This window comes from Chiloscyllium plagiosum, chromosome 17 (assembly GCF_004010195.1).
Source record: "Chiloscyllium plagiosum isolate BGI_BamShark_2017 chromosome 17, ASM401019v2, whole genome shotgun sequence".
Classification (NCBI taxonomy): Eukaryota; Metazoa; Chordata; class Chondrichthyes; order Orectolobiformes; family Hemiscylliidae; genus Chiloscyllium; species Chiloscyllium plagiosum.
This window is the reverse complement of record NC_057726.1, coordinates 67,565,896-67,576,236: the sequence shown is the minus strand read 5'-3', so window position 1 is coordinate 67,576,236 and position 10,341 is coordinate 67,565,896. Positions and strand designations below refer to the sequence as shown.

Here is a 10,341-nt window from a genome sequence, read left to right as displayed (position 1 = left end):
ACTCCAAGGTCTCTTTGTTCAGCAACACTCCCTAGAACCTTACCATTAAGTGTATAAGTTCTGCTAAGATTTGCTTTGCCAAAATGCAGCACCTCGCATTTATCTGAATTAAACTCCACCTGCCACTTTTCAGCCCATCTGGTCCAGATCCTGTTGTAATCTGAGATAACCCTCTTCACTGTCCAATACACCTCCAATTTTGGTGTCATCTGCAAACTTACTAACTGTACCTCTTATGTTCGCATCCAAATCATTTATGTAAATGACAAAAAGTAGAGGACCCAGCACCGATCCTTGTGGAACTCCACTATCACAGGCCTCCAGTCTGAAGAACAACCCTCCAACACCACCCTCTGTCTTTTACCTTTGAGCCAGTTCGGCATCCAAATGGCTAGTTCTCCCTTTATTCCATGAGATCTAACCTTGCTAATCAGTCTCCCATGGGGAACCTTGTCAAATGCCTTACTGAAGTCCATATAGATCACATCTACTGCTCTGCCCTCATAAATCTTCTTTGTTACTTCTTCAAAAAACTCAATCAAGTTTGTGAGACATGATTTCCCACAGAACTTCAATCAGACTTCTTATTTTTCAGAAAAGATATTACATATTCCAGTATGCCAGCACACACAATCTCGACAGATACCCTGAAATTTTTAATGTCATCAATATTTTGAATAATTGTTGAATACATTACTTAGCTTCAGTATTTACAGTAGAAAAGGAGGATCACTTGCTCAAAGTCCCAAGGGAATTAACAATGGATCGGGAACAAAGACAGTATAAAACTAATGTAAGTAGAACATCGATAATAAAGAAATTAATGGAATTAAAAGTGTCAAATCCCTGGATCCTGACAGCTTCCATCTGAGGGTGTTAAAAAGAAGTAAGGGAGAACATTTCAGACACTGACTATAACCGTCCAGAATTCTCTTGATACAGAAGACATCTCTTTGGATTGGAAAATTACAAACATCACTCCACTTTTTAAGAAAGGTGAAAGATGAAAACGAGAGAATTACAGACCAGTTAGCCTAACATCTGTGGTGGGGAAAATCTTGGAGTCGAGAATCAAATATGAGGTAATTGAACACCTTGAAAATTTTCAATCAGGGAGAGCCATCATGGACCCATGACAGGTAAGTCACACCTGACAAATCTCATTGAAGCTTTGAAGAGGTGACTAAAGCGGTATACGGAGAATATCTATGTTAGTGTTTATATGGACTTCCAGAAGTCATTTAATAAAGTCCCACATAAGAGACTGCTAACGAAAATGGAAACATTAGAACTGAGGGCAAATTATTGATTGAGTCGTGGATGACAGAAAGTAGGGATATCGAGTACGTACTCAAATTGGTCAGCTGTCACCAGTGGAGTCACACAAGGATCTGTATTAGGGCCTCAATTGTTCACATTATTTATTAACGACTTGGCCAATGGTATAAAAAGTCATATCTCCTAACTTGCTGATGACACAAGGTTAGGCAGCATTGTAGACAGTGGAGACGATAGCATAAAATTACAAAGGGATATTGACAGACTAAGTGAATAGGCAAATCTGTGGCTGATGGAGTTCAATGTAAGCAAGTATGAGGTTATCCATTTTGGGCTGAAAAGATAGATCAGGATACTTTTTAGATATGAAGTTAATTCTGGAAATAAGAGTCCAGTGATGACTGAGAAACCATTGCAGATGGTCGGAAAAACCCATCTGATTCACTAACATTCTTTAAGAAAGGAAACTGTCATCATTACATGGTTCGGCCTACGTGTGACTCCAAAACCACAGCAACATGGTTGATTCTTAACTGCTCTCTGGGCAATTAGGGATGGGCAATAAGTGCTGACTTAGCCAGTGATGCCCTCGTCTGGTGAATGAATAAAAAAAAGTAGTGTTCAGCCAAAGAGTCTTGGGGTTCAGGTGCATGGATTTTCAAAACATCACAAACAGATGTAGCAAATAATCAAGAAAGATAATGAAATGTTAGTCTTTATATCGAGAGGGCAGGAGCACTAGGGTGCAGAACTTATGCTGCAGTTATACAAAACCCCACTTGGAGAACTTTGAGCAAATCTGAGCACCAGAACTTGAGAAGGATATATTGGCCTGGAGGAAGTACAATATAGATTTACAAGAATTACCTGGACTTCAAGGATCAAGTTATAAAAAGAGATTATTCAAATTAGGTATGTTTTCTCTAAAATTTAGAATGTTAAAGGGGGTGATCAAGATATTAATAGAGTCTTCAAGATATTAATATGAAAAATCAGTATAAACAGATTATTTCCACTCATTGGGGATTCTAGAAATAAGGGGCACAAGCTGAGAATTTGGGCCAGACCATTCAGAGAGACGTTAGGAAGCACTTCTACACACAAAGGGAGTTGATGTTTGGACTCTAGTCCACAAAAGTTCCACAAAAGATGCTGGATCAGTTGTTGATTTTAAATCTGAGACAATTTATTTTTGTTAAGGTATTAAGGGATATGGGCCAAAGGCAAATAGATGGAGTTAGACCACTATTCATCCACAATCTCATGGAATGGTGAACAGGCTTGAAGGGTTCAATGGCCTTCTCTGGTTCCTATATTCCTCAGTCATAACCCACATCGCTCAGGAGCTTTAGATGTGTTCCATCAGATCTTGGCAATCTGTCCTCCTCCAACTTGACTAATTTCCTTCATATTTTGCTTTATTATAATATTTCATGTCATGGAACTGAGGATTCACCACTTGAGCAATATATTTCAGAATATTTTTCTTTGCCTGGGAAATAATGTATGGCATTTTGGGAAAGCAAATCTTAGCAGGACTTATACACTTAATGGTAAGGTCCTAGGGAGTGCTGCTGAACAAAGATGTTGTGAAACTTAAAAGGGTTCAGAAAAGATTTACAAGGATGTTGCCAGGGTTGAAGGATTTGAGCTACAGGGAGAGGTTTATTAGGCGAGAGCTGTTTTTACTGCAGTGTCAGAGGCTAAGGGGTGACCTTATAGAGGTTTATAAAATCATGAGGGGCATGGATAGGATAAATAGACAAAGTTTCTTCCCTGGATAGGGGGAGTCCAGGACTAGAGGGCATAAGTTTAGGGCGAGAGGGGAAAGATATAAAAGAGACCTAAGGGGCAACTTTTTCACTAAACGAGTGGTACGTGTGTGGAACGAGCTGCCAGAGGAAGTGGTGAAGGCTAGTACAATTGCAACATTTAAAAGGCATCTAGATGGGTATATGAATAGGAAGGGTTTAGGAGGATATGGGCCAGGTGCTGGCAAACAGGACTAGATTGGGTTAGTTTCCGTGCTGTACATCTCTATGATTCTATGACTCATGTTGAATTATTTTAACAGTAGACATGAATGTTCACAATTATTTAGCATCCAGCACAGCAATATCTTCCTTTATCAGGTAGCAGTGCTCAAGCTTGTATTTCCAAATAAACCTGTTGGACTATAATCTAATGTTGAGTGATTTTTAACTTTGACAACCCCAGTCCAACACCGGCACCTCCTCATCATAAAAGGAATAGGCATCATCATTACTGTTTCTAATGTGGGAAAGAAGTTCCAGTATTACAAAACTAGAAATCGGAGGCAGGTCAGCAGCAGATTTCAATTCTCCTTGCTCTACTCACCCATCCCCCATTCCTGTCTTATTGGAGCCATTCCCAGCAGTTACAATACTCCTCACAGTGTCTCCCTAAATAAGCAGAGACACTCAATTTAACATATTCAAAATCCCTGGCATTATGGCACATCATTAATATCACCAATATGTCACATTCAGCCCATGATCTTAACTCACAGTAAGATTTCTACCAATAGTAGTTATAAAGCCCAGTTCTTATCCTGCAAAACTGCTAATCTGTTAGCTGGTCTCCTGAACAGCTAAATTAAACATCTCATTTTTCACTAACTATATGTCTAGCCAAGGTAAATGCCATAATTAAACAAAACTCACAATAGGAAGCAACTATCAGCAGCTGACAGACACTGAGATCAAAGATGACATTTCAATTTATGAGAATTTCTTTTACTGGATTTCTTTCATATAAGAGCTCTGACAGCTGTCCAGGGTTGCAGCAACCATCTGATTCCAACGCCTACCTTCAAAGAAATGAATTTCTTGCTGTGACACAGGGGTGCTCAACATTTAATTCAGCATAACTCCAATGCTCAGCCAATTTAATTCCAGAATACATTGTCTTTTTCATCCTTTTTACAAGAGTAATCACATTTTTGTTTAGCTTCCATGGCAATGGTTTCTGTAATGTTTCTTTTCCTTTCCTTGCTTTCCAACACTCACTGGAGTGGAGGTTGGCTACTGATTTGGATAGTTACCTTGGAGAAATTTCTCTGTTCCCCTGTTTCCTTAAAGATGCAAACTTTGAGCTGGGGCAGAGGGGTGGTCATGTGGTAGGGAAGGGTGTAAAACAAAGTCAGACTTCCGGATCTTGAATAACTAGGCCAATGGGCCAAGGAGTGGCAGATGGAGTTTAATTTAGATAAATGTGAGGCGTTGCATTTTGTTAAGATACCAAAGGCAGGACTTACACAGTAAATGATAAGGCCGTGGATAGTGTTGTCAAACAGAGAGATCTAGGGATTTAGGTACATAGTTCCTTGAAAGTTGCATCACAGATAGACAGGTGGTGAAGAGCTGTTTAGCACGCTTGCCTCAATTGCTGACCATTGAGTATAGGAGTTGGGGTGTCATGTTGCAGTTGACAGAACGTTGGTGAGTCCATTTTTGGAGTACCATGTACTGTTCTGGTCATCCTACTATAGGAAGGATGTTATAAAACTGGAAAGGGCAGAAACAATTTACAAGAATGTAACCAGGACCAGAGTGTTTTAGTTATAAGGAGAGGCTGGATAGCCTGACCTGCTGTGCTTTTCCAGCACCACACTCTTGATTCCAATCTCCAGCATCTGTAGTTCTCACGTTCACCTGGGACTTTTTTCCCCGAGAGCATAGGAAGTTGAGGGGTGACCTTAGAGGTTTATAAAATCATGAGGTGCATAGTGGGTACAGGAGACTCGGAGAGTTGAAAATTAGACAGCATAAGTTTAAGGTGAGAGGAGAAAGATTTAAAAGGGACCGGAGGGGCAACGTTTTCACATAGAGGGCGGTTTGTATGCGGAATGAACTGCCAGAGGAAGTGGAAGATGCAGTTACAGTTACAACATTTAAAAGACATTTGGACAGGTACAAGAATAAGAAAGTTTTAAAGGGATAATGGGTCAAGTCCAGGCCAATGGGATTAGTTTAGTTTGGGAAACCTGGTCAGCAGGACGAATTGGACCAAAAGGTCGATTTCAATGCTGTATGACTCCATGACTCTATGACACCTCCAACAGAGTGTAGATGGCCATATAGGTTGTCAATTGCTGAGGCAGGCTGCTTGGAAGGTGTGCCTTGGTTCTCTAGGTCTTAATCCTTTTGTTTTAGAAACTGTTAGGCATTCTAGCCCTTGACGTGCAGGCTTCCTCACCAACCTTGGGCTCAGTGGTTAGCACTGCTGCCTCACAGCACCAGGGACCCAGGTTCAATTCCAGCTTTGGATAACTGTCTGTGTGGAGTCCACACATTCTCCCTAAGTGACTTAACCCATTTCTGCGTGGGTTTCCTCTGGGTGCTCTGGTTTCTTCCCACAAAACAAAGATACACGGGCTAGGTAGATTGGCCCTGAGGCTAAATTGCCCATCGTGTCTAGTGATGTGTAGGTGAGGTAGACTAAAAATGGGAAATGCAGGGTTACAGGAATCGGATAGGGGGTGAGTCTAGGTGGGTTGCTCTTCAGAGAATCGGCATGAACTTGTTAGGCCAATTGGGCCCAACACTGTAGGGATTCTATATAAACCTGCTCCTCATAACGCCCATGCCAATTCAGAGCCATCTCATGAACCCCACCCATATCTATGGCTCCTCATACACTCCTTGGCCACTCACTCAATAGCCACGATGGCTAGAGAACCAAGGCACACCTTCCAAAACCTCAGAGACCAGATGGAAATTCTAACAATCTAATACAATACTTACTCCTGTAGACTTGATAGTGAAAACCTCCACTCATAACATTCACTCAAAATTTTTAAATTCTCTCTTATAAAACCTTCTAATCAGATCCCATATCAAGCACAGCTAATCCTTAAGTAACATCTTTAAACTCCCAAGCAAACTGTGAATTAGAACTAAAGCTGTTTTTGTTTTTGATTTCCAGCATCAGCAGTTCTTTCAGTTTTTATTGTGAATTATAATTCCCTACTTAGATCGCAGTATCACTTCAAACTAAGCCAAATACACATAATGACAAAACAACAGCATTTGCGGAAATGTCAAGAAAGAGGTCTATTGAAACTGCGTGATCGGTTGCTACTGCAGTTTTTAGCCAATACCTGTCAACTAAAGCAGCCATCAGAGGATACTTCAGATACTCACAGATAGCTTCTGGCCTTTTTTTAATCCCCTGCTTTTCTTTCCATTGATGTCAATGAAGAGAGAACTGGGCAGGTTTTAAAGTGTGCTGCCAATTCACTAATGTCCAACATCAAAACGTTTGTGCCAATAATATGCCAAGATTTTCAACATAAATCCAAAATGTACAACAAGACCTGACACTGTCATGGAGTGGCCCTTTTCACCAGTTAGAAAGCCATCAGTAACCTCAGTGTGGTAACTTTTGGGAGCCCCAATGGGATTAAATGTCAAGGCCTGGCAGCAAAAAATTCAACCCCATCAAGAGGCACCAGGTAATCTAACAGCCAGAAAACCTCAGTCTTTGCAATGCCACTTAATTGGTCACTAAAGGGTCAAGCTCAAACTTCCTTGCCTCTCCAATCTGTGCCTTTCCCACCAACTAAACAGCCCACCTTCTCCTCCCAGTCAATTCCTAGGCTGGTAATCCTTGAGTTTGAACATCTATTAAGGCCAAAATGCGATATGATGATTCAGGACCAAGAAGCCACACTCATTCCAGTGCAAGCACGAGCTGAACTTCCTAGTTCCCCTCACTAACTTTACTAGGAATGAATATGGCACCTTTAAGAGAGATTCACACATGTTACAGACTGTAGATCATTTCATAATTCTCCCTGTTCCCAAAAGCAGCCCCAGTAACTTAACCTCTGATCCTGGGTATTACTATCATAGTTACATTGTACCAGTAGATCCAATATAGTGCAGGTTAATCCTAGGTAAAGGCAAAACATAAAATTTTTGTAAGTAAACTGTGAATTAGAATTAAAGCTGTTTTTGTTTTTGATTTCCAGCATCAGCAGTTCTTTCAGTTTTTATTGTGAATTATAATTCCCTACTTAGATCGCAGTAGCACTTCAAACTAAGCCAAATACACATAATGACATAACAACAGCATTTGCGGAAATGTCAAGAAGGAGGTCTATTGAAACTGCATGATCAGTTGCTACTGCAGTTTTTAGACAATACCTGTCAACTAAAGCAGCCATCAGAGGATACTTGAGATACTCACAGATAGCTTCTGGCTTTTTTTTTAATCCCCTGCTTTTCTTTCCCATTGTAAGTAAATTAACTACATATCATAGCATGCTTAATTGGGCAGAACAAAAGTTAAAGAAATGAATTCATTATGAACACAGAAATTCAAGTATTTGATTTAAAACAAAATGAATCAGAAAATTTGATGGGAATAGTGGACTGTACCTTCTGGAGTGTAGTTTCAGTCATGTCTAGAAGCTCAATAACAGAAGGAAGATACATCTCATGAGTACTTGCTAATTTCTGTTTTGTGTCAAGGGACATTTCCTTTATGAATGCTGAGGGAGTCAACTGAAAGGAAAAAAAAACAGAAATTATATTATTTAAGAACATAAAAACTAGGAACAGCAGGAGGCATTTCAGCCCTTGCTTCACCATTCAATATGATCACAGCTGATCTCAGCTCAGCTTCAATTCACTTTCCTGCCTGCTCTCTAATACCGTTCACTCCACTACTAATTCAAAATCTGTCTATCTCCTACTCAAATTTATTCAGTATCCCTGTATCCACTACATAGAACACAGAACAGTATAGCGCAGGAACAGGCCCTTCAGCCCATCAAGTATTTTTTTAAAATCACTCATGGAACGTGGACATGATCGGCCAGCATTTATTGACCATCCCTAGTTGCCCTTGAGAAGGTAGTAGTGACCTGGCTTCTTGAACTGCTTCAGTCCACATGCTGTAGGCTGATCCACAATACCACTAGGGAAGGAATTTTAGGATTTTGACCCAGTGACAATGAAGGAATGATAATATATTTCCAAGTCAGGATGATGAGTGGCTTGGAACTTGAAGGTGGTGGTGCTCCCAAGTATCTGCTGCCTTTGCCCTTCGAGGTGGAATTGGTCATGGGTTTAGAAGATGTTGTCTAAGGACTTTGGCTGAGTTTCTGCAATGCTTGTTTTGTTGATGGTACACACTGCTGCTACTCACTGCTCGTGATGAAGGATGTGGACGTTTGAAGTTGTGGTGCCAATCAAGCGGCCTGCTTTGTCCAGGATAGTTTCAAGCTACTTGAGTGTTGTTACAGGGACACGCATCCAGGCTGGTAGGAAGTATTCCATCACACTCCTGACTTGTGCCTTGTAGTTGGTGGACAGGCTTTGGGGAGTCAGGAAGACCATAATATCATTCTAAACTAATCCCAGCTGCCTGCACATGCTCCATAACCTTCTATTCCTGCTTGTTCATGTGTCTACTTAAATCCTTCTTAAACTTTGCTATCATACCTGCTTCTACCACCTCCCCTGGCAGCATGTTCCATGCACTTTGAGTAAAATAACTTGCCTCATACTTATCCTTTAAATTTTTCCCCTCCACTTTAAACCTATGTTCCCTAATATTTGACATTTCCACCTTGGGAAAAAGACGCTGATTACCCACCCTATCCATGCCTCTCATAATGATATATACATTTATCAGTTCGCCCCTCAGCCTCCGACACGATAACAAAAACAATCCAAGTTTGTCTATCCTGTCCTTAAAGCTAATACACTCCAACCCAAACAGCAGCTTAGTAAACCTCTTTTATACCCACTCCACAGTCTCCACATCCTTCCTGTGGTGTGGTGACCAGAACTTCAAACAATAAACCAAATGTGGCGTAGCTAAAGTTGTGTGTGGCTGCAAATATAAGTTTGCCAACTGTTATACTCAATGCCCCAATCAATAAAGGCAAGTATGCCTTACGCAATCTTTTAGGAGAAAGTGAGGACTGCAGATGCTGGAGATCAGAACTGAAAATGTGTTGCTGGAAAAGCGCAGCAGGTCAGCTGGATGCTGCCTGATCTGTTGCGCTTTTCCAGCAAAACATTTTCAGCTCTTACGCAATCTTTGCCATTTTATCGGCTTGCGTCGCCACTTTCTGGGAGCGACAGATCCCTCTGAATGTCAATGTTCCTAATAGTCCTGCCATTTACTGTAAACTGTCCTCTTGCATTTGACCTCCCAAATGTATCACCTCACACTTATCTGGATTGTCACACTTAATTTCATGTGACTTAATTTTCTGGACAAGCCTACCATGTCAAATGCTTTAGTAAGGTCCATGTAGACAATATCCCCTGTTCTACCCTCATCAAACATCTTTGTCACTTCCTCAAAAAACACACTATCAAATTTGTGAGACAAGATTTTCCCTACACAAAGCCATGCTGACTATCCTAATAAGTCCATTCTTTGCCAAATACAAGTAAATCCTGTCCCTATGCACATTTGCAAGCTCCACCGATTCCCAACACGTTGACAGAGGTCATTCCTCTTCATCTCCGTATTAAACCCACAAACTTTAGTCTAAAACTGACGGCAAAAGAAATGATAGTAGTTATACAAAGTTACACAAATGTTACCCTGTAAAATTCAACTTGTTTGTGACAAGTGAAGACCAATCAGTACTGCAGATTTGCCAAGTTCAACAAATTAACTTTCGGGCCAAGTCGGGAAATAGACAACAACTGGTGCTTCAAGGGCACCAAGTCATATTTTAAAGCATTGAGTCATGCCTCCAGATATAAAAAACATTACAGTATTGCTGACTTGTGACTGCACAACACAGGAAGGTTATGACCTTACATTACTTTCATACTAGCATCAGGTGCAAAAACAAGGAAAAACATATATATCAATTTCTCATAACTATCACCTCACACCTTATACAAAGCAAAGTTCACCAAAATATATTGTTTTTGAAAAAAATAATATCTGTTAACGTTAACATGCAATGCTGTGAAGAATAAAAAAAAACATTTTGGGAGCAGGATCAAGATCAGGTCACAAGACTCTATGCTGCAACAAATCAAGCCTTGTTATCCATCAATTTTT

The 10,341-nt window shown here is 40.5% G+C and overlaps 1 protein-coding gene across 1 annotated transcript in view; it reads right to left on the bottom strand.

Moving 5' to 3' along the window:
- hydin (HYDIN axonemal central pair apparatus protein) overlaps positions 1 to 10,341 on the bottom strand; it is a 915,145-nt gene that overhangs the window by 879,871 nt on the left and 24,933 nt on the right. Inside the window, exon 3 of the mRNA XM_043707374.1 lies at positions 7,683 to 7,808. Within this exon, the coding sequence (XP_043563309.1) occupies positions 7,683 to 7,808 (126 nt within the window). The remainder of the gene's footprint in view (positions 1 to 7,682; positions 7,809 to 10,341) is intronic.